A 25713-nucleotide genomic window follows, 5' to 3' on the forward strand; every position below is an offset into this window, starting at 1 on the left:
AATTCCACATCAAGAACATGAAATCTCCCAAGATGATAGAAAATATGAATGCTTTGAATCAACATTTTATGCCTTTTAAAATAACTTTTACCAATTATTTTCAAAGATGCTAACAACTTTCCATGATTGTTAAGTCCAACTTAGAGATAAGTTCAACTTAAGATCTTTATGAAACACCTCCCTGGTCTATCTGGCTTGTGAACCCTCAGATGAATCGTTGGACGGCCAGAAAGACCACAAGTCCACAACTGTAGATCTCAAGGGGCACTGGTCTTGTGGGCTGACCGGTGTTGTGGCCTCTTACGAGCCATTGGTCAATAGATGCTGTACCTTCCAGGCTTATTTTGAGCTGGTTCAATATGAAACACGGTCACAAATATATTCTTAAAGGTACAATTTATCAATAGTGGAGGCTAAAAGAAGAAAAGTTTGACAAAAACCTATTAAAATTATGCAGGAATAGATGGTTAACAGTAGCGAAGGTTATACTAAAATGGTATTTTGCTTGAAATGCAATATAACTTTGTCAAATGCACTAGGAAAACTAAATAAGGAGGAGGTATATTCTCCTTTAACAAAACAAATCAAAGAATTTCAAAGAAAATTTCTGGTATGTTTGTCAAGCAGTTGAAGATTCCATCATGCATCATCTTCCATTTTTCTGTTGGATAGTTGATAGTACCTTGGAGATTTCTGTTCTGAAATATCAATACTGTATTGCTTTAGACATGTCTGCTCTGGTAAAAAGTTTCACAAGCATGCAAATCCACAGAATGAAAATCTACACGTAGAGTTGTAAGATTCCTGCAACCATCTCCTTGCACCATCTTTTAAATGAAATTTAGGCAATTTATTAAATCTGACATATTCTATATAAATACCTGCTAATAGATTATACATATGTAATAACAATAATTTTATCAGCAGCAATTAGATTTCTACTCACTCTATTCTTTCCATATAAAGAATTTTTTTTTTTAATTTTATACAAATTAATTACAAACCCTATTTTCCTATGTACATTTCCAAAACATGCATTTCATTGTATAACTCAAGGGCTCTGCATGCATGCCTGTACTGGTAATCAGAAATAAATCCTTTTTTACACAAAACTTGTCCTGGATGCCTGCCTGAAGACTAGCTGGACATAGCAACAAATAAGTTAAGTGTTTGTTATCTATAGATTAATGCTGGCAATCAGAAATACATCTTTTCCACACGACACTTGTCCCGAATCATAAGCCTGCCTGAACATTGGCCGGACATAGCAACATATGAGTTGGGTGACTGTTATCTATAGATAGCTTTATCAAGACTGACAGACAAACAGGAATACTTCAGTTAAAAGAGAAGACAAGAGTATAATTGAATACCATTGTGATCTCACAAAAGAATGACAACAACAAAATCTGACTCGGCTGAAAGGAAATCTGCTATAAATCAACAAAAAACTTCTAAAATCAGATTACATATGAAAACAAAAATGCCTCTATAATTTTTTCTCTAAGTAGAAACTGCCATGGGAGGTAGTACACAATTTTCTATCCTTTGCTTAATCTAAAATATAAATCATACAAATACACAAATCGTTCCCTGACTGTAACATTGGTTTCATAAACCCCCCACATGTATTTTGTAAACAACTAAAACGATTTCCTAACAATATGTGAGTACTCATGAAATAAAAAGGCAGCTGAAATTATGCTTATAAATTTAAATTAACTCTTTAATTTCAAAAAAGCCAAATATTTACAATTAAAGCAAATACTACAGGGCATATTCAATACCACTCCAGCAGCATTTTTCATAATTTGTCTAATTTTTTTTGATTTTACAGGAAAACTGACAAGCTCGTTTGCCTTTTTCAACTCTCCGCTAAATTTACAAACAACCAATACATGCCATTTTCATATCTGAAGTGCTCCGAATTTAAAAAATGAATACTTTATTCAATAATTCAGTTGGTCTACTGATTATCTTTTCCCAATCTTTACCAAACACACATTATTACATAAAGTTAGTTATATCATGAGCCCAAAACAAGACGATCACCAAAGCTTTTCCCACACAATTAGAGCTAGCTTGTGATTATTTCCAAATTATTAACGTAAAACATCTACATGTAATATATGAAACTATAGAGACAAACAGGGCGGTATCCTTACTATTTTCCCCACCATGAAACTAATATTCTTTGGAGCAGTATTTCAAATCAACAGGCTGGAGAATCGTATGTAGATATTTATATGATATACATAATTTTGGTCTAGGGTACGATTAACTTGTGCGTTTCCATGGTAACTCAAAAGTCCTCTTCTTCTGCCTTTTCCCTGGGAGGAGGAGGGATGGGAAGGTTGATGGTCAAAGGATCACGTAGCCGCTGGAGGTCAGCATTCACCTGGAGTTAAAAAAAAACAATAATTCAAGATGCAAGGTTAAAACTTCAATGCTCGAAATTTGAGAGTCAAGACACACTTACCTGTATTCCTTCTTGTATCGGTAAATTGCCTTTGGTCTACACCCAGAACCGTCTACTTTCCACATAGTCTAATAATCATTTCGCCTACTTATCTATTGGTCTAATGAGCACTTAAATGTAATGACAATATCAACAAATTACTTAAAGGCCCACTGCACTAGCTACTCGCGCCTCTATATAACAAACAATGCATAATCGGTGACCATTGGTCCCCCATGATCCTCTTTTTCTTATGTTAATTGAGATCTGAGTTGATGAGATAACCACCTGTCCAGTGACCTTGCAGCGTGGTCTAATCCCTCCTGTTTACTAGTACTGATGAGCTTTAAGTAATATGCCAGTAATGAATACATATTAAATGACATAATTTTGAAGAGCATATTAACAAACATATTAAAGAAGGAGACACTCCTATCAAGCAAACACAAGTGTAAGGTATGTCTGTCATATGTACTTTAACTGAGCCTGGTTCTACTGTTTCATGTGCAATCAATCAACAATGCAAGCAGTGATTGCATTTAATATCTGGTTATCCTCCCTCTCCTTTGTGTGCAAAATCTGTTCTATAAAACCTGAAACGATATTACAGGGGAAGTGTCTCTGTTTTGGTTCCATTGCAGGAATCAATTCATTTGGTGCTCTTTGGCATACCAAGCAAATTAGGTCAGTTTATGATGCATTGATTTGATTGCATAACTCAAAACCAACACAAGATACTTGGAATTTGATTGATGCCATAAAGAATTAGCAGGGCCAGGCCTTCACAGTTTGATGGGTGCCGAGAGACAATAGAGAGAATGTCTATCATAATTATCGTTAGAGGTGGGTGCGATTGCCTTTCCCAAAACTTTCCAGAATATTATCATCTAACTACATGATTAGCACATCCTAAGTCTTTCAGAAAAATTATCATCCAGATAATCTGCACTTTCCCAAACTTTTGAGAACATTATTATCTGTATGATTTGCATTTCCTCAAAGATTATAGAATATTACTATCAACGTTATTTCTTTTATTTCTCAAAAATTTCGGGGAACATTATCATCATCATCTTCCTGGAACATCATGATTTACATGTATATGATGAGGTCTTTCTCCAAACATTAAGAACATTATCTTCCAAACAATTTGCACTTTTCCCAAAGCTTCTTCAAAACATTATTATCCATATGATGAGCAATTCTCTGAATTATCTAGAAGTCATCATTCCAATGATTTGTACTTTCCATATCCTTCTGTATCAAAAATATCCAGATCAATTAAAAATTGACAAATCTATGCTGCTGATGCCAATCACACAAGAGCAACACCCTTTAAAGCCCCACTGCACTACATATAGCTACTTGCGCCCTCTATATATCAAATAATGTTTAAGCGGTGACCATTGGTCCCCCATGGTCCCCTTTTTCTTATGTTAATTGAGAGCTGAGTTGATGAGATAACCACCTGTCAGTGACCATGCAGGGAGGTCTAATCCCTCCTGACCAAAGTGCAGATAGGCTATAAAATTCACTTGAAATATGTTCAAATCAGAATTTTTCTTTGCATTGTGAGGATCATCTGGAGAAAAATCTTCCAGCAACTGCGACATCTGAAAGTGTGAACAGGGGCTCCCCCACACACCGCAAGCTGTCAATTGCCCAAAAAGCACTATTGATTGTTCCAGCCTTGGCCTAGTCATCAGGAGAGGTAATTAAATTTACTAGCCACAATGTGTCTCACTGCCATGGACAGGCGTTCATCAGATATCATTAGGTGTCTATGTGAAAGGTTGCGCAGACGTTACGGGGGTTGGCTCGAACTGCCTGGCATTGCCAGACTAATTATGGTTTTAATTGTGGTTTATGTACCCTTAATGTTTGCAATGTGGCATCTATTATTTAAAAAAAAATGAAAAGCAGAAAATCTGTTCAATTTCAGAGTAGTTGTAATAACATCCTATGCACTGCATTAACAAAAAATATGTTAGGAATGATATGCACAGTGTGCTTCACAAGTTGTCTAGCAACTTTCTGGGAAATCCCCTGAAAATATGTACATAGAGACAACAAGGCAGGGAGAAGTATTTCATGGAATTTGTAATCTTTTGCTTATTACTTGAACTATTTTATTGGTGAATCACTTGGCAGATTCTATCAATTTACACATATGAAGAGTTTAATTCCAAAAGGAGCCAAATCTATTTTTGTTACTTCAGAAGAAGAAAAAAAATTGTTTACCAGATTTTGTACAGGCGTCTATGGAAAAGTGATATTAGAAGGTGCAATTTTTCATAATTGCTCCCCAAATTTAGGTAAATAATTTTGTTGAAAATCGGGTACTTGGTGAACAATGTTCTGATATCAATAACTCAATTTTGGATTTAGCTCCTTTTGGAATTAAGCTCTTCATATGTAGATTTGAGGATCAGTCTTTTTAAAAATCAGTACCAGAAGTTGATATATCTTTCGGCATTTACCTGAGCAACGTCGTGTTTGAGCTGGTTGTACTTCTCTAGATCCAGGCTTTTCCTCTTGGAGAACTTGTGAAACAGGACTAGGTACTTGCGATCCTTCGCATCGGGATAGAGGAATTCCTGCATGTGAAATATGAATGGATATCATGTACATGTAGATGTTTACTGATCTGCTTCTATGACAAACCCTCTAGCAATTGCTCCAGAGATTTTCTTTCTCATCCTACAGGTCATCTTGCAGGTTTTCTTTCTAGTATTTCAATTTGTTAAGTATGTTTTGATTCCCTTGCTGTCTATTTGCATTGCTCTCTCTCTCTCTCTCTCTCTCTCTCTCTCTGTCATTTTGTAACACTAACCAAATTCCCAATTGCTACTCTAATTGCTGGCCTAACTTGTATGCAGGTACCTTTGACGAAATGAAGCTCGGAGAAAGTATCATCACAGGGCTCACAGGGTTATCACAACAGCATGGTGTTAATCAAATTTTAATGAGGAGAAGAAAGGTGGAGATGAACAAAAGAACAACAGGGGAATAATGTCATCCAGAAATACAGAGGAACCTTTCACAAAGTAGGCTCATTCATAGATTCTGGTTTTTAAGTTCTTCTGTTAAATGCCGACAGCTTAAAGTTTTGGTTCATGCTCACTTGCCCTTTGCGTCTTGTGGGTTTTCTTCGGTCTTACTGTGAAGTCTAAGGTGACTCCCGTGTATTGCAAACCCAAAGCCCAATAAAGTGATAAACTCAGTTTTTTTGTCAGATAAACTCAGTAAATCGCCAATAAACCTAGTTTTTCAAAGGCAAACAGAGTTAATCTGTCAAAAACTTGTGTAGACATACAGGTACATATATTCCCTGAGGTTTTTAATTTTTAATCTTTTTTTTTACTGTGTATGGATTTCTCCTAACACATTAATATTGGAAACGTGGGGAGGTTCCCTTTTTGGTGTGTATCACTTTGCGATATAATTCTATTTCCTGGAATAATTAATAAGCCAATAACTGAAGTATCACAACGCCCTGGAAAATAGTGGGTTCCCCCCTGGAGCTTTAATTGCCACTTAAAAAAAACCACTTGAAAATTGACTAAATGTATGTAGTAGGTGTCAGCAGCTATTGCAATTCCGCAGACGACAGGGACACAGTTATTTCCATGAGATGTTGTTATTGCAATACTTAACACAGGTCATTTAGAATATATGGTTGCATATATGTGATGCCAGCTCATTTTTTTAAGCGTTGTTGAATTCATAACCTTACAACAATTTACAAAAACCAAAGAAAGTAAAGCCCTTGTGCAAATGACCCTTGCTTACATGGTAAAGAAGGGATCCACACCTACTCTTTTTTAAAGGGGGTCTGGAATGATCTTTTATGAGTTGGTATACATGTGCCCTATATGAAAATGTTCAAATTTTGGGCATCCAGACTTAGATGTGGGCGCCCATGTGTCCCGGCGATTGTTAATGCTGAGCCCTGGGTAAAGTGATGGGTTAAAGTGTATACTTACTTCACTACTAACTATAAACATGTACATGCAGTAGGCGTAGCTAATACTGACAGCCCAAAGAAGCATTAATCATTGGTAAACGTGTGTGGGTTAAAATCTTTCTGGCTCACAGCTGGGGATATTAGTTAGAGGTTAAATGGCATACTCACTTGACGGGTAACTACGTAGTAGGAGTAGGCAGCGATTGCCGTTCCGTAGGTGACGAAGTAGGTGATAGGTTCTACGATATCCCAGGAGTACTCCCACCATGTCAGGCGGGCGAGAAGTCCAAACTGGACGGCCATGAAACCAAGACCACCCCAGACATAAGCATTGGTGTTCTTCTTGGCTTTCATATCAAGGTCCATTTTAAGCTGGAATAAAAAAAAATTAGATATGATTTTAACAGCAGAAGGTTTCTAGATCATCTGTTGCATCTTTAATTACTTGGACAGTGTATGTATGCAAAAAGTGTTTTCTTATATGCCATTATATTAATCTTCTTATGCAACCCCAACACTTGTCTTTCCTTGTGCTCATATTTATTTTGAAATTCTATCATTCAAATTTCAATTGGTATTCCAATACATTGTAGAACTTTGGCTTTCACATTGGGGGGGGGGGGGGGGGGGGGGGGAGGTTGAACCCCAGTGCAGTGATACACCTGCATATCCTTATCAGTTACACTGGCAGAGACCAGAGAGCTAAGTTCGCTTATCCCTCTCAGGCACAGAAGATGCCAAATGACTAATTTTAAGGGGGTAAAAAATGTTTTAAATTCTGGGATCCACATAAAAGGTTACTGCATTGACAGATTAACCCCAAGAGGATCCACAATGTAGACCATACGATGCAATTTTTGAATTCAATCTATTTTTATTTAGCGATCAGAACCCTTTAAAGCCTGTCTGCACTACTTGTAGCTACTTGCTCCCTCTATATAGAAAACGATGCCTAAGCGGTACCTGTTGGTCCCCCATGATCCCCTTTTTCTTATGTTAATTGAGAGTTGATTTGATGAGATAGCCACCTGTCAGTGACCATGCTGGGTGGTCTAATCCCTCCTGGCCAAACTAGTGCAGACTTAAGCTCGAACTCCAGGCTCTGTTAAAGGCTCACAGCTCTTCTCCCTATTTCTTTCTATCTTACCCATTCTAAAGGATCCAGCTCTTCCTGGAGTACTGCATTGATAGATAACCCAAAGAGGATACAATGTAGACCATTAAATACAATTTTTAATTTCATCTCTTTATTTTGGGGTGATCAGTCTCCTTTCAGCTCAACTTTGAGGCTGTGTAAGGTTCACAACTCTTCTCCTTTTTTCTTTCTTCTTACCCGTTCTAAAGGATCCAGCTCTTCCTGGAGTAGCTCCAGCTTGCCTCTCAAGACCTTCTCCTTCTCCAGCTGATGCTCCTCCACATGGAGGGTGGAGTAGAGCTGGTAGATCATGGATTTGACATCATCCAGAGTCTTGGCATCCTCACTTATGAGTTTATCTGGACAATGAAAATAAATGATAATAATATGGTTATTTATATAGTGCCGGTATCTGTCGGTTCTGATGCTCATGGCGCTATACATGTATTACCCTGGTCGTAGCCGAGCTGCCAAAGTAACTAGCGCTCAAGCATATCAGGTACCAGTACCCATTTACACCAGGGTGGAGAGTGGCAAATGTAGATTAAGGTCTTGCCAAAGGACATTAGTGCCGCCGCGGGAATGAACCCCGTGCCTTGTGATCTGCAGTCGGGTGACTTATCCACTAGTCCACATTGAAAGTGATTTACAAAGAGTTAGGAGACAAATGATCATTTTAATGATTCCAATTCAAAGGAAACTCAACACTAATAGTCTGGAACCCCAAAGTTCCATTACATAGTAGGCTTTTAGTAGAGCTGGTAGATCATGGACTATAGGGTTTTAAAAATATGAGTTTACCTGGGAAATGAAAACAGGTGTAATACGTTGAAAGCGATAGGCAAAGCTCAATGAGGCACATCATTTAAATAAAGATGTTCATGCATGGGTATAGTCATACGTGAAGTAGGCAATTGGCGAACACTAAGCCAACGAGTATTACTCTCCCATACGGACGTACGCATAAAAGGACACTAGTATGCTCATTGTGCTGCCCTCTATATACCCATGCATGAGTAACTTTAAATGATTTATATTTAAAGATTGCAATGCAACAGGTCTGTAACCCTACAAATTTAATTTAATGAAGGGGTTTTTAAAGATTAGGCTTTTATCCTCCTCTACAAGGATGAAAAAAGTGATAGATCTTAGACTTAGGGCGCGTTCATGCTTGATTTTGACGGCCAGAATCAGGCATCTGTTACGCGTTTAGTTTAAAACACGATTGCGTTCATGCTCACTTTAGTAGAATCACCGAAAAACGGCGATCACGATCGCCGATCGTAAACTCACAAAAAGATGCGTTTACAATTTGTAAACGCGTTTAAATGGGGTCAACGCACTGACCTCTAGTGGGTCTACGTAGCATGCGCACACAGGTTTGCGAATCCAGCTGAAGGCCACCCAAGGAGAATTGCCTGGAGAAGTGAGCATGAACAGTGCACCGTGGAACTGCGATTACGATGAGCGTTTACGATGAGCGTTACAAATCGCACATTCTGCCTTCAAAATCAAGCATGAACGCGCCCTTACTGTTAGGATGAAGGGGGAGATGTAGAAATGAGAAAACACAAAGTCAAATAGTCTCCCTTGCCACCTGCAAATCAGCGTTCTCTGGTTTGGAAAACCACACAGAATGCAAGGAGCCCATTTGTAATGATTGACTGGCGACAAATGACCGCACTGTTTTCATAATACCTTGTGGTATGCTAGGAGAGAATATAATATATATATGACACTGTCCTATCAGCTATCTCCTTGTTTGTAGACTGATTTCCTTTCTAAACCCCTCAAAATAAGTATGGTAACTCGGGTTTGATCAAGAATATATCACTTGTCATGGGATATTTATCGCTTTGTTTTGTAATTAGTATCATTATAAGGTATATTCATTTCTCTTTAAAATATACCATATTTGTTAGGATTTTGCAGCCATTTGAGTGAGCAGAACATCAGAATAAGGGGCAGGGCCATAAGTGAAAAGTTGTAAAATGCACTGGCAACCACTGGTATTGTTACAATGTATGCAAAGCAGGTATAGCAGCCCCACAGTCTTCAAAGGAAGAAGAATGCACAGCCCAACTATACCAGCAAAAGTAATGCACATTCCATGACTGAAAAGTCATAACAAACTATTTTGACAGCTCTATTTACTATGTGGTGTGAATGCTCTTTTTTTGGTTTTTTTTTGTTTGTTTGGTTTATATTTTATTTAGTGGTATTTTTCAGACAATGCTCCAGGTATTGGCAAAAAGTAATGTCTGCCTGTCTATAAAAGTACCATGCATATTTCCTATTGGTGATGTTGTGATATGCATTTATAAGGTCTACGAAATTACAGATGACTAATAAGGAAGCAAGTAAAATATTCCAGTTTTAATTAGCACATATTTCCAAGAATTGTGAGTTAAGGAAATGACCCAATTTTCCTATTCAGGTAATCACACAGGTCTCCTTACCTTGCTCCTATATCTTGGCATGAGTTCTGTTTCTAATGTATTTCCTCATAAATGTATTGTATAAATCATTTTATATTTTTTACATTGCTCCCAGCACTGTATTCTACAGAAAATGCAAACGAACCATATTGATAGCTTCATAACGTTAAGATTTGGTTTAATTAAGTCAGATCTATTTTAAAACGCATCTAAGGCTTTATACATACATGTACATATATGAAGCAAACTACATATAATCGTTTTTCGTAATTTGTCAGTTATCCGATGTTTTTTTAAGCAATTTTGTGATACAAGACAACATTGTGAAGAAAAAAACAACAACAACAAAACCCACATAACCCTCGGTCTATTAACATCTCTAGTGCTATAAAAGATGATGAAGAGGGACAGTGGAGGGAGAAAGGGGGGGGGGATCTTTTGATGTTTTTTTTTTTTTATTATAGTGAATAAAAGGAACAAAATAGGGTCTGCATGTTCCAGGGTTGACTACCCACAGATATGTATGGAATGGCATAGGCCTAGCTATGGAGGAGTGATTCTTCATTGCCCACGTTCAGAGCTACACTGTATACAGTGCGTCCCCAAAAAAATATCACTCTCAATTCTGTAAGCTCCTAAGGATTTACCTCTCACAAATTGGAAGGCTAATTACTGCGCAACCTAATTTTCATACCCTTTACCAAAGTGAGCAGTGCTCACCAAGCATGAATTATGTTCGGACTTTTTGGTGTCATATAAAAGTTGAGTTTATGAGCTTTCCAAACATATAAAACTTTTCCCCCAGAATCATATATTTTTTTATTTGGCAGCCATTTCAAAAGTGTATAGTTTTTTGGGGGACACACTGTAGTATAGTGACGACTGATAACTTCACATCAACTAACAATAGACCATTTTTGAAATATAATCAAATTTAATGCACTTAAGTCTTTGTTAAATGCCCTCATTTTTACAAATGATTTCATTTACCTGTTACATAAAATGTATTTCAATACCGGTAGTCAGAATACAAATTGCATTAGTTGCTGCTAGGAAGGACATAAATGATGGCTTGCGCTATCTAACAACATGCCATGTACATTGTATGCAATTCGCATTCTCGCCATCGTAATACAATTATTTGTAACAAATAAACGAAATCATTTGTAATGAGGCACTTACATTTTAAAAAAGATTTATGCATTAAATTTGATTACAATATGAAAATGGCCTATTAGCAGAATCAGTATAGAGCATACTGCATATTGGATTTGTAAATATATCTGAACAAATTGCCTTAGATAAAGTTAGAAGGTAGAGAGCAAGACTCCACACTAACTTCATGTGAAGGGGGGGGGGGGGGGGTATAGCTTGAGATTTTATGAATCTATTTGCAAGAGTAGGGGGAAACCCCGGTGTAGTGGTCCCCCTGCACACAACCCCAGTATAGTACGATAATACTCTGTAAAGAGGTCTGTACTCAAAAGGAAGAAGAAGAAGAAGATCCCTATGTAAATATTTGATTTGATTTTTATTTATTTATTCATTTTATTATTATTATTATTATTTATTTTTTGTGTGTGGGGGGGGGGGGGGAGGGGGTCTGGACCTAGATTTTTGGGGTACATGTGTCCTAGGCCCGTGCAAGGGTTGAACAATGCAGAAAGTCATGGGACAAACTATGACTGAAGTACCTGTATGCAGACTCTCTTTGCTATAAAAGGTTCTTCAAATTGGCCCATTTACATTGCAGAAAAAAGAAACATTTAAAAAAAAAAAAAAAAAGGAGAACTACCATGTTCACTACTGGAGAAACCCCGAAGTCCATTGGTGTTTGCTAATTCTGATTTTGAGGCGAGTTGTGCAAATTATGCACGACTTGTTACTGCTTTGCATGCGAAAGCAAGGAGAGTCATGTGAGCAAAAAACAGACTAATTCATCAATGTTTTGAGAGCAAGCATTAATTCTGCAAAAACCAACAGGTTATTCAATTCAGGTTTTTTTGTGTGTTTATGGGAAATTGCCTAGCAACTGCCGGCAAAACTGCAGAATGTGGACAAAATGATGGTTTTTGCTTGGAGTGTAAATGCACTTAATGTAAACACTTTATCTGGTTTGCTTCTCAGGTCTTCAAAGGGTGTAGGGTTGAATTTCAGGAAATGCTGATATTCCTGTTTGAGCAAACAAGGAGGTAATAACTTTGTAAAAATTGACATATTCACAAGAGATGATCAAAGTCTACTACATGTACTGTGTACTCTCCTATACATTGCCATGAAAGCTAGGTTCTGCCTTACTTTAACATTAGTACATTTTTCTGTTTTCCCCAAGTCTTCTAAAGGGAGTGCGGTTGAAATTTGCGGAGATATCTCATTTCTGTTTTGAGCAACAAATCAGGGAATAAATTCAAAAGAAATGACAAGCTCTCAGAAGATGAGTAAAGGTTGATGAGAAGTTCTACGAAACAAGCCTTCACTCTCTCCAATCTCGAAATAGTGACAAAAGTGACCGCACAAATTTCCTGATTTGAAATGACATACTCACATTTAGGGAGATGATGTAAGCTATATGAATACTGACAAGTAATACATATTAAACAAAAGCTTCACTCTTTGTTACTGTACAACGACAAGAGCACCGTGAAATTTCCTGATATAAAATTCCAATGCTCCCATTAAGGAGATGATTAAGGTTACATGACATGTACATAAATGTACATGTACTGATAAGTACTACATGACAAAACCTTCACTCTCCTCTGTCAAAGAAATGATGCAACCGTAACAAATTTCCTAAGTGGGCTGCCCTCGAATCCATTTCCCAATTCCAAGATGTTGCCAGAGTCCTAATGGCGGCTACAGGCACATTAGTGGTGGGAATCGACTCAGTCGTTTCCAGACAAGGACATGGAAGCCTATCCAGGTGACAGCCATAAGGGCACTAACTCTATACAAATGACAAGACTTTATGTCCTTCTTGCTTTTACATGTTGTTCATGTAACAGATCTGATAAAACATCTATCTATACATCGACATAATGGGCTGAACTTCCATCAAACGAAAGCTAGTGCTTCATCATCTTTATTTAAAGTGATGTGTGAATCAATGCCCTTCTGGCTCTCAGCACATCTACGCATACATATTAATGGACCGAACCTTCATTTTAAAGCCAGTCTGTACTAGTTTGGTCAGGAGGGATTAGACCACCCAGTGTGGTCACTGACAGGTGGCTATCTCATCAACTCAGCTCTCAATTAACATTAGAAAAAGGGGCTCATGGGGGACTAATAGGCACCGATTAGGCAATGTTTTCTATATAGAGGGAGCAAGTACATGAAGCTAAAAGTAGTACAGTGGGGCTTTAAGAAAGAGCCATATTAAGATATGAGTTAATGCCCTTCTTCACGGCAGTCATAATGGAATGCACTTCTATCAAAAGACTCGGAACGGTCTCAAATCTATCACACGTATGCGAAATGATATGATCAATAATGCCCTTGTCGCCCCCAGCAGATCTGACAAAGCATCCATCGATATAATGGACTGAAAGGACCATTAAATGAAAGCCAAAAGGGCATAAAATCTATTCAAAACTATATGAATAGTTCCCTTCTTGCTATCAGCTGATCTGATTCAAAACAGCCATCTATATTGTATACACAATGCACTGCACTTCTTAAAATAGGTGGAATATGGTATAAATAATGCCTTAGTTTGTAAGTCTCGGCAGAACTGATATGTGCAGACATATATAAATGGACATTGTATAATGGACTTTCCTCCATCAACCTAGAATTGGAGGCTGTTCACACCGCAATTAGATAGCGCGGTCTATCGTAGCACCCCCTTTATTCTAGCGCGCGCTAAACCGCGCTATCTCTCGTGGACCACCCCCAAGAGGTGCTCCAGTGGCACGCCGTTTTGGCTCGCCGTGGCTCGCTGTTGGGCGGACCGAAACGACGTTGTACCTTCCAAACCGCAGAGATAGCGCGGTCTAGCGCGCGCTATCTCTGCCGGTGTGAACAGCCTCTAAGAGCCTCAACTCGATGCAAATGTTATGAGTGTACATCTGTCTGGCTCTAGGCATATATGATAAATCAGACGTCTACAATGTATATATAATGGAATCAAAATGGACAGGACTTTCATCAACTACAAGCAAGTCTGCAAGAAGCACACTACCTAGATGCCAAACCATTTTAAATTACCCCCTTGCGACTTCCAACAGAACTGATAAGACAGCCATCATCTAGGTCCTACATAATGGATTCTACTTCTATCACCTGAGAATCGAAAAGGCATTAACTCAAAAACTCAAATCAAAATGATAGGAATAACGTCCTTCTGGCTCTCCTTGCAGATTAAAGGCCATCACCATAATGGACTTCTAGCTTCCATCAACAATAATGGCTCTTGAATAATTCCATCATCTTCTCTGTCTCAAATGACGGTGTCGTTGAGACTATTATTCATATGAAACATTATCTCATCAGGCAGTTTAATACGTGTGCCTCTCCAAGCCAACCGTGCCTGGCAGTCGTGCGCCGTGGGTATTGACAAAGCAATGTGGCGTCGAAAGGCAGCTTGGCAGGTTTAAAAGGATAGTTGAGTTCTTGTTTCACACCGCAAATGCCTTCAAAGTGCATGGTTATTGCTCTTTTTCTTATTCATGACATTTCTAGTGCTGTATTAGGACCAAAAACTCAAATATCCCTTTAAAGGTAGAGTTGATTAACGGACACTGTCAAAAATGTGCTCTACTGATGATGATCATGTAGATTACTTATATAAGAATCCTCTTACTGTCTTCATATGAAACATTATCTCATCAGGCAGTTTAATGTGTGTGCCTTTCAAAGCCAACGGTGCCTGGCAGTCGTGCGCCGTGGGTATTGACAATGCAATGTGGCGTCCAACAGCACAGGACAGGTTTAAAGGTAGAGTTGATCAAGGGACACTGTCAAAAATTTGCTCTCAACTGATGATGATGATGTAGATTGTTATATAAAAGAAATTTGTAATTCCAATCATAAATATCTTGATAATCAGACAGGCGATCGGCTTGTAAAAGTCATGGGGTTCCTGACTGACCTAAAGGTTTATAATTATCATTGCATCCTGAGCTAAATCCTGAATTTTGTGTCAGAATCTGAAACAAAGTTACCGGATCCCTTTAAGAGGACCTTTGGTAATATAATAATAATAATAATAATAATAATAATAGTCATTTGTATAGCGCCGTCTATCTAGACAATGCTATTCCATAATATATTTTGAGCAGTGCCCCAAGAGTGAAGGCACTCAGGAGAAAAGCAGAAAGAAGTGATATATTTGTAAACGACAAATGGGAGAGTAATCCGTCACTACGTCGCAATCCACTAACAAAATTGTCATTTTGAGGTTCGCATACATGTAGCTGTAGTGATCTGACATTTTAAGCATTCATAACCATCTTACTATCGGTCTGATTTATTTGAAGCTTTTGCCATTCGGTTTCTCTATTTTAATTCTACTTCCATTCAATTGAAGTGATTTTAAGGGTTGGATTGTCCTTTAGCTCTCTCAAACAATTCAGGAATGAGAGGTGCCTGACTCTCAGCAGGTAATTTGAGGCATTGTTCAAAAATTATTTAGTAAACACATCTACAAAAACCATGTTGACTGAAAAGCACCACAAGTAGGCACATATGAGGCGGTGTCACACAGAGGCCAAAAGTCTGGATTTTAGTTATCCAGATTTTAGTTATCCTCTTAATTGCTGTCTGTCATCAATTATCCCATTAAAAATCCTCTAACAAAGCAAGAAAATTCTCCCTTGAAAGGATTTTTAAAGGGATTTTTCTGTGTAACACCGCCTATAGAATAACTACATGTATCAGTATCATTGTCCTAAAGGATGGGGAAATGTACTCAGCTAAAAGTAATTACACATTTTCTTTCATATTCATTTGGTAGAGTTCATTCAATTTAGTGTTAAGTGGTCTCTGTAAATTTGCAACATAGTCATTTTCTGAAAGGAATTTTCCAGTCGGCTGCTGCAGACAGGTGTCTGCAAATAAAGAAAGTTGTGATCCTTCATGTATTTTCTTTTCATTCTTCCCCTTCCATTGTCACTGCTTGAGATTATCCTAGATCACATTTGAAGTCACAAAGATTTAAAGAGGGAGAAGGAAAAAAAAAAATTGATTTCTAACAGGATATTTGCTCAGTGCAGCCAGACAAAGAATAAAAACACATACAGATATTCATGCCTCGGGATATATTAATGATGTGAGGCAAAGTCCTGAACCTTATTACATGTACATTTAAACCTCCCTTCTCATTGCTTGAGATCATCCTACAATGTAGATTACATTTGAAGTCACATAGATTTAAAGAGAAGAAAATCAATTCTCACAGGATATTTGTTCAGTTCAGCCAGACAAAGAATAAACACACATACAGATATTCATGCCTCGGGATATATTAATGCTGTGAGGCAAAGTCCTGAACCTTATTACATTTAAATCTGGCACCCTGACTCAATTTCGTGGCTGCTCAAGTAAATTCACCACCTCGGTGTATGTTTTTCCCAACTCAGAAACCCTAGATGCTTAAGCCCTGGAGTACAGATGCAGAGATGCTTATCAAGGAAAACACTGAAGCCATCACTGCATGCGGTTGCAGCATCTCAAAAGTCCTCCGAATAACTCCTTGCAAGCACATGCACTGCAGAGAAGTACGGAAGCAGTGTGTGACCCATGGGAGCTCCAACACAAGCTCCAACAACCATTACTTCAGGCTTCATTTTATCAAAGAATTAGGGTTAGGGTTTTAAGTGGTGTTTAGCTTTAGTTTTAGGGTAAAAGGTAAACAGGAAGAAAATAAAAATTATAAAAGAAGTGGTGATGGTAATAATAAATAATTACCAATTTACTTATAAATGCAAAATATACCTGATTTTATTTGACCTTCTAAATGCCCTATAAAATCCATGTAGAAAATAATGAGACCAAAAGTCGGAAAAATATATTTTAAAGAGATATATATGAGGAACGTTTGGAATTTCCTGTGCACTGTAAGAATACACTGTGCAGCTAGATACATGTACATGTACACACGATATGATGAAGCAATTTTGTTTGCTATCTTGAGAGAACAAACCCAGGAGAATTTGCGATTGCAATTACCGTATCATTTTCATTTTTCTGCATGCATGGCTTGCCAATGCAATCAATACTAATTATCTAGAGAGAAATTATCTAGAGTTGACTAACGAACCGAATGAACTGGAATTGTGGGCCCTGGTGTCAACACGAGATGTTTTTTTTTTAGAATGACATTTCTGCCTTTGATGAATTCTCATAAGAGACTATCAAGCTGATTACTACATAGCTCGTCAATAGAAATATGAAGCACTCCATCTCTCAATGTTTTCAAATCCAATTTAAAAACTTATTTGTTCAACTGAATTTAGTAAAAAGGAGCTCTTAACCAGCGCAGCTGAATATATTTTGTATAAAAGCTGCGCTATATAAATTTATTATTATTATTATTATTATTATTATTATTATTATGTACATGATGAGGAAAGTAATGTACAGCCTGTACTTGTATAATTGTATTTACATGTATATACAGTTAACAACTAAATTATTCATGCCATTTGTAAATTCAATTTTTTTTTTTTGCTTTTCTTTGCTTTTTTGTATAAACTGAATAATGAAAGGTGGACTGGTTGAATTAGGGCCTTTGTTGAGTACTTTTAGATGTAAGCTTTAACACGTCACATTCTCAAGAAATATAAATTGGATATATCAATATTTTACATACTTGTTAACTGTATACAAAATACATGTATATGAAAAGTGGTTATTTATATATTGATTAATGTAAATGTCCTGCAACAACAATCCTTTTGATGAACAGTAAATATGAGGTATATATACATTGTATGTACATGTATGAGGAAAATATGATCTATCATTCAAAATTAATATCATAAAATGTTGTTGAAGAATAATTAAGCAAAATCAACATTTGATGCTGATAAAAATGCTCATCACAGAAGTACAGTAGCTGATGTATTATTACCAGCATATATTGTTGTTGTGATTGTCATGCGGAAATGAACATTCATCATCTATTTTTAGCACCACCAAAGAGCACATGTTTGTATATTCTATGCTTTATGTAAATATAGGACACTACACTACCAGGGACATAAATCTGATCCCTACTCTATTGGACTGTGAATGATTTGAAAATAGCAGCATTGTCAAAGTTCACCTACATTTTATGCACCTCATGCATTAAAGCATGTGCTGAATTTCTTGATTAGGATACAGTAATTCTTAAATTTATTACAAGTAAATATGCATAAAATACTCATGTTCTTCATCTACATGTATGTATAAAGTTCATTTATCATTTTGATGTTATATCCTTATAATTATTTGTATGTACATGTGTATACATGTATGTAAATTTTTAACATTTGTATGTTATTGTATTTCTTGCTCAATTCAGCCACTGGCTAAGACAAAAAGATAATAAACCATTCAATTCAATTCAAAGGCAAGGATTAAGATACATGTACGTGTACCTTGGGTAATAAAATGTAAATTGCTGAATCAAAAAGCGATCAGAAACCCATCATTTTCCCTTCACTTTTGAGGCCCAAATCGATGAGAGTAAATTGTCTAATTCCAGGATTGCCTTTTTGCTCAGCACACAGAATCCACAGTAATAAATCATGAGCAGTAGGGCTGATCAAAAATGAATTAGTTTCGTCAGCCTCTCCTCAATCATAATTTCTTCTAGCCAGAGCCATCGGGCGAGAGAACAAGCGGAGAATGGGACGAGAAAAGCAAGAGAATGAGGAGACAATGAGCCGAAAGCGAGAGTGGGTTTTCCTGTTTTTTGCGTATGAGCGACAGAGCGTAATCAAACTGGGCTTGATGAATAGGGGTGTCGTCATATGAGCGCTCTCTCGTAAATTAGGTACATTCGAGAGAAGAGGGGAGAATGGAAGCGCTAGGAGATTATATCATCCATACATACATGGGGGTGATTATCAAATGTAGTCATGTTAATGTCCATAATTAGATGGCCTTTTACTAATACAGTACAAAAAAAGGGCATTAATCGTTGTGTCTGAAAGTGAAATATCAAATGTGATTTAGCCTTTAACAGAGTACTTACGATTGCAAGGAGAATAGAATTGAATGGATAACACTTTTCAAATCAGTGCGAGCACGCTCAACGTAGTCATAGTCCTCTGATTCAACTATAAAGACGATTGTATGATACCTGCTACAACTTAAATTGCTATGTGGTCAAACTGACTGTCTATTTCTTACATTGTACCCAATATTATACATAACCGAAGGCTCCTCTTTAAATTTTAAAATTTGGGGGGGGGGGGGGGGGGGGTCTGGAGACTGGAGCCAATATTTGGGGGTTTATGAGTACAAAACGGTCTGGACCCGTTAGCATCCAGTACTGCCTACCTAAAACAAAATCAAATATCAACTCCTAATCCCTTCTACTTCACAAAATAATGTTAATAGGGCATTTTGGTACAATCGAGGAGATCTACACTTGCGGCTCATGCGTTGATTGTGCAACAAAATCACGGATATTTCTTCCTTTTCGTCAATCTACATCTACATGTGATTTATTGATTGTGTCTACATATACCATGAGGACCTCCCAGGACATATAAGTGAGTTTCCTGACATTTTGTAGGGCAAAATATGTCTTGAAAGTATTGAGCCAGTTTCTCATATCTAAACATATAACTTCAAACGGCATCGCAGTTCACAACACCGGGCCAGAGTCGGCCGAAATATATCTCAGTGACACTATCGCGACGTGATCACTAGTCCACGCAAAGCTTTCGAACTATTTTTTGAACAACAATACAGTTTACCCCCCTCCTTTGTATCGCCGTACCCCTCCACACAATGGAGGGTCTAAACAGTGGATCTAATGAAAGGAAATCAGCCCGAGTTATGGCAGGGAGAGCAACGCGAAACTCACAGTCAAGCGAAATCACGCAAATTCCGATCCCTGAACTTCTCAACAATAAAGACTTCTTTGACATGATCAAAAAAACGATTAAGAAAACAATACGAGAGGAAATGCAAGAACTAAAACAAGAATTCGCCAAACTCTCGAAGCAAGTAGAGTCAAACGAGTCAAATATTGTCTCACTTCAGATCGAGACTGAACGTAAAAGCCAACAAATAAACGATCTGGAAAAACGACTCAAAACACAGGAAGACTCAACAAACAGACTACAAAACAAGTGCAACGACGCCGAGCAGTACTCGAGGAGAAATTGTATACGAGTTTTTGGAGTCCCCGAAAGCACAGGAGAACAGACCGACAACGTCATCATGAACATTGCCAAGGAGAAGCTAGGAGTGGAGCTACAACTAAAGGACCTCGACCGAAGCCACCGGATCGGGGCGATCTGGAGACCAGACACTCAGGGCAAAGGAGCCTCAGTTCACCAGCAGAGACTACCAGCGACACCGACCTCGACTCCGGGTGGACCGGAGAACACAGCCGCATCGACACCGACATCGTGGGCCGCTGTGGCGGATAGGGCGACGCGGAGGTCGGAACAGGTTCACCACCGACCGATCATCGTCAAATTTGCTACCTACCGCGCGAAGCAGACACTGATGGCGGTTAGACGGCGGCTCAAAAACTCCGGGATTACTATAGCGGAGGACCTGACCTCCCATAACTACGAAATACTCAAGGTGGCAAGATCGTCACCAAGAGTATCCGCAGCTTGGTCGTCAGATGGCCGCATCCTGGTAGCACTCCCTGCGACAAACGGCAAATCGGTCAGGAAAGTTATCGGTACCATAGAAGAGGCAAGAAAATTAAGGTAACCACATTAACACGAATAGAACGTGAAGAAAAACTCACATAGACTGATAGACAGCTAGAGAGAGAAAGAGAAAGTAAGATGACAGAACTATAATATTTCCCTGGGAGGTTCCCGACCCTCTCAATAGACATTTTTACTTTGAACTTTTATTATTGAACTCAGTATTCCCTAATAGGGGATTTAATTTGTGATTTTGTGATTTTTTTTTATTGTAACTTGTTTGACTTATCTGGGTGAGTGTGTATGAAGTGTGTGAATTGCGCTGATTTTTTATCCTCTGCTCAATCATTCATCTGTACGCAATGTATTTCAAGTATATTACCTTTTAATCATTTTCTTAGTGACAATGATTTTTATTGGAATGTATTCAGTTTCTTTCAATTGAATCAAAATATTAATATTGAAAGACTCCAAAATTTGAAAATAAATCCATTTGTTATGAATAAAGAACTCAAATTCAGTGAAACACCATTTTTGGATAATGATTATGATGTAACTCAACTCAAATGTGATTATATGTTTTGTGAAGATTTTGGAAAGAAATATAGCTTATGTACACCATCTTTGTCTTTAATACATATAAATGCAAGAAGTTTAAAAAAGAATTTTGATGATTTTCAGTTACTACTCAGTTCAGTGAAATTTGATTTTGATATTATTGCTGTTTCTGAGACATGGTTCCACCCAAATCTTGATCTTGATATATATTCTATGCAGGGGTATTCCTTGATACAACAATGTAGAGACAATAAAAACGGTGGGGGCGTTGCAATTTATGTTAAGCACAATATCCAGTATAAAATTCGCAATGATTTGACATGCATTACACCTGATTATGAAATTGTATCAATTGAAACAAATGAACCTTTAAAAAAACCTATTGTAATTACTTGTATTTATCGCCCTCCAAGCTCTGATATACCATGTTTTATAGAAAAGATGAACTCTGTTTTAGAATTATTGGATAGTGAACGAAAAGAAATATATATTATGGGCGACTTTAATATTGATTTATTAAATTGTGCTTCTCATGATAAAACAAATGATTTTTTAGAAAAAATGCTTTCATTTTATATGCTTCCACTAATTTCGAAACCTACTCGAGTATCTACAAAAACTGCAACACTTATTGATAACATTTTTACAAATACTTTAAATGATAATGTACATTCAGGTTTGTTATACTCCGACTTCTCTGACCATTTTCCAGTGTATTGTATTAATGTTTGTAAAAATAATAAAGATAATCAGTATAGACATCGTTCTGAATTTGCTAGTATGAAGAAAAGAAAAATTACAAAAGACGGGATATCTCGATTGAAGAATGAGTTGAAAAAAATAGATTGGTCAAATATGTATAATGTTGATAATGTGAATTATTGTTATAATGAATTTATATGTAAATTATCATTATTGTACGATGATTGTTTTCCATTGTTACCCATTTTTGAAAAGAACAAGAAGTGCAAATTCAAGCAACTATGGATGAGTAAAGGACTTTTAATATCAGTACGAAAGAAACAAAAATTACATCAACAGTTCTTGAAACAACGTAATGATAATAATAGAACTAAGTATACTATATATAAAAATAAATTAACTTCTTTATTACGAACAGCTAAGAAACAGTACTATTATAAAATGTTTGCTAAGTACGTCGCCAGAGAAAATAGAAAATAGTTTCACTTGACCTTCATTACAGCATCGAGCACTGCCTACCTAAAACAAATCAAATATCAAGTCCTAACCCTTTCATATTCGATGAAATAAAGGTGAGAGCAAATGTCGCCCGTTCAACGAGATCCCATTGAAAGATGTGTTATTTAACATACACAAACTTCAATGGCACCTCAGTGAACTTGAAATTATGTAGGTTTCATGAAACGCTGCCCTGGGCCCTGTTTCATAAAACTTGTTATCAATAAACAAATGCTGAATATCTATGCCAAATTTGCTCTCAGCCAATCAGATGCCACGATTTCAGTAGCTTTTAACGGTTACCCAACTTACTATTGATAACAAGTTTCATGAAACAGGGCCCAGATGACCATCTAGACACTTACCTAGTTCTGGCGGGTCTACCCTGTAAGTATCTTCATTTATCCGGAGAGAAAATGGATTCCTCATCAATACATCTATACTCGTTGATCTGGCCACCTTTACATCATCTGAAGATAGAGAGAAAATGAGAAGGAAAGATATTGAAAGGCATATAAATTGCACAGGGAGAAGAGAAGAGAAGAGAAGAGAAGAGAAGAGAAGAGAAAGAGAGAGAGAGAGAGAGAAACACAAATAAAGAAAAATAAATAGATACAGAGAGTGAGAGTAAAAGTAAGAGAGAGAAAGACTTCTTTCTACATGAATGCAACAATACCATTATTTACTGCTATATCAAAAATTGCAACGAAGGGTGTAATTAAAATGTATTAATTTGGTATCAAAATATGTTTTGCCCGGCCCAGCTGAATGAACAATGTATGTACTATTAAAATACATTTAAAAAAAAACATAAATCTAGGTAAGATATGAACATGTTTGTTTAGAAAAGTTGTAAAAATGTGAAGACATATATAACAAAAATAAGGTATTAAAGAACATACATGTACCATATAGCATTAACCTACATATTAAAATTAGAATGTAAAACAGTATTACCTACAATCCTACATAACAATCACATAAGACATGAACCTAATATATGTACATTCCCTTTTCAAACTTAAAAGACTCACTCATATTCAAATAAAATGTAAAAAAATGCAATGTTTACATGTAGATAACATCCAAAAAAGATATGAACATGGTAATACTCTAGAACTGAAAGAAATCACTCGTAAAAGTGTGATGCTCAGATAGCATATACATGATATTCATGTACAGGTACATGTATGTATGAATATTGATAATATTTTTAAAGAATATTACTACTCATGTCAGTATTAAGCTTATTGTAAAGATATACAGAATAAGGGGGGTTTCGGTTTTTGACATATATGTAAGATCCAGCAATTACTCTGGGGTCAATTATAAACACGAACCAAATTCCAAACTTAAACCTTGGACTATAAAACACTAAACACCTAAACCTAAGCTCCATCACAAAAAGTCTTCTAAACCTTATTCTGTATCTCTGATGAAATAAAGCCTAGAGATGTCGCCTGAGCAGATGCCTGATCACATTATTCATCAACGAGTTACCATGACCTTCGTGCCAGATGGTATTGTACTTTGGTTTGAACGTTAGAGCATTGCCAGACAGACATACTATACCATCCACGCAAATGATTACCCTATGTTAAGAATTCATCAAGTAATCTCACCGTATACATTAGAAATCAATTTGTATACATGCATGAGGCTTTATGATAATGTCTAGCCCATTGTGGTACAGTATTGCCTTATTAAAAGCATTGTTTAAAAAAAAAATCTTTTGAGCTTGAATGCTAAGAATGTCACTTGACAGGAGAAGCTGAATACAGCTTAATAAGTATCATACTTTAACAAAATCGACATTACTGACATCTTTTATTAAAGCAGAAGATTAAGAACACATAATAATGACAAGAAAAAAATTTAAGCCTTAATTAGAATCCATATATTACTGAGCGAAACTGTGTGAACATCAATGTAAATGTATGTACATCTGTAGTGGCATAACCTAGAACCATATGTAATGAAAAGTACATGAGGTGTTGTGATTTTCAGTTAATGTGATATCCAATATGAATGTGAACTTCAATTTATTTATTTTTGGTCTAAATATTAAGCAATCTCCTGTGAAAAGCAATCAAAAATATCACTGTCAGCCAGTTAGTCTTGAAATGCAATTCAATTCATACTAGAACCACAGATGTTACAGTATGTTTTATTGCAAGTCACACACCATAGAGTACATAATGGGTCTCGTCTGTAGCAACACTATGCATACTGAGTGCAAACAGGCAGAGAGTGCCCCGCTCACGTAACATACCATCATTGTAGATTGCGACGGTCTCGATCCCCCCATCTTCATTCTTGAGATGCCGGAGGAAGTCACCTACCGTCTCTGTGACCGGTTTGAGGGTAAACTGACACCTCTCTCTCCTGGAAGGGAGGGGTACCAGCAGGGTCGGGAGCCCATTCTGGTAGTCACACACTACGCCATCTGTACCAGGAAGAAGAAGAGAGAGAAAACAAGTTATTTAGGCAATCTTAACTTTCATTATAAAAACAAGAAACTGTGTTTTACAAGATTGACTGTTCAGCAAGAACTTTAAATATATACACACAATTCAAAAGATCACTCTGTACAATGTATCATGATGTTGTGCATACCGGTATACATGTACATGTATGCATGGGAGAAAGAGTCATGTGAAGTCCATATAAATATCAATAAAGACTACCCAGTATCATAATCAGGAGGAAAAAAATACATGAAATCGTATTAAAGCATACGGTACTTAATAATTTTTACTGAAATATTGTAAACCTACATACATTTGAATTAAAACAAACAAACCTGTAGATTATATTTTTAACAGCCTCCTGGTTCTTATAGGTTGCAGATGATCATATAAACATATAAACTTGTTATGTGTTTATAAACATATTTGCTTGATGCACTTTTGGGGCTTGGTGAGTATTTTTTTGTAAAAGAAAAATTATTTGAAGACATCATGAAAATAACACTTTGGTGCTCTTTCACGAGACACTTCTTCCTTTATTTTAGGCACCCTCTTTTCATGATGTGATAGAAATTAGAACATGCGTCTGGTGGCCAGTATTTCACCTGTCCAAATATTTTTCACATCACATCTCCTTGCCACAGAGAAATGAGGTGCACG

The 25713-nt window shown here is 36.9% G+C and overlaps 1 protein-coding gene across 1 annotated transcript in view; it reads right to left on the bottom strand.

The window, feature by feature from the left end:
• Positions 1 to 980: 980 nt before the first annotated feature.
• LOC115921735 (calcium uniporter protein, mitochondrial-like) overlaps positions 981 to 25713 on the bottom strand; it is a 41010-nt gene continuing 16277 nt past the window's right edge. The window contains exons 3-8 of the mRNA XM_030979780.1: positions 24858 to 25031; positions 22951 to 23055; positions 7759 to 7919; positions 6594 to 6797; positions 4939 to 5055; positions 981 to 2398 (exon numbers count right to left, since the gene is read on the bottom strand). Of these exons, the coding sequence (XP_030835640.1) occupies positions 2303 to 2398; positions 4939 to 5055; positions 6594 to 6797; positions 7759 to 7919; positions 22951 to 23055; positions 24858 to 25031 (857 nt within the window). The 3' untranslated portion in view covers positions 981 to 2302. The remainder of the gene's footprint in view (positions 2399 to 4938; positions 5056 to 6593; positions 6798 to 7758; positions 7920 to 22950; positions 23056 to 24857; positions 25032 to 25713) is intronic.

Source organism: Strongylocentrotus purpuratus, unplaced genomic scaffold, assembly GCF_000002235.5.
Source record: "Strongylocentrotus purpuratus isolate Spur 01 unplaced genomic scaffold, Spur_5.0 spur5_scaffold_10, whole genome shotgun sequence".
Lineage (NCBI taxonomy): Eukaryota > Metazoa > Echinodermata > Echinoidea > Camarodonta > Strongylocentrotidae > Strongylocentrotus > Strongylocentrotus purpuratus.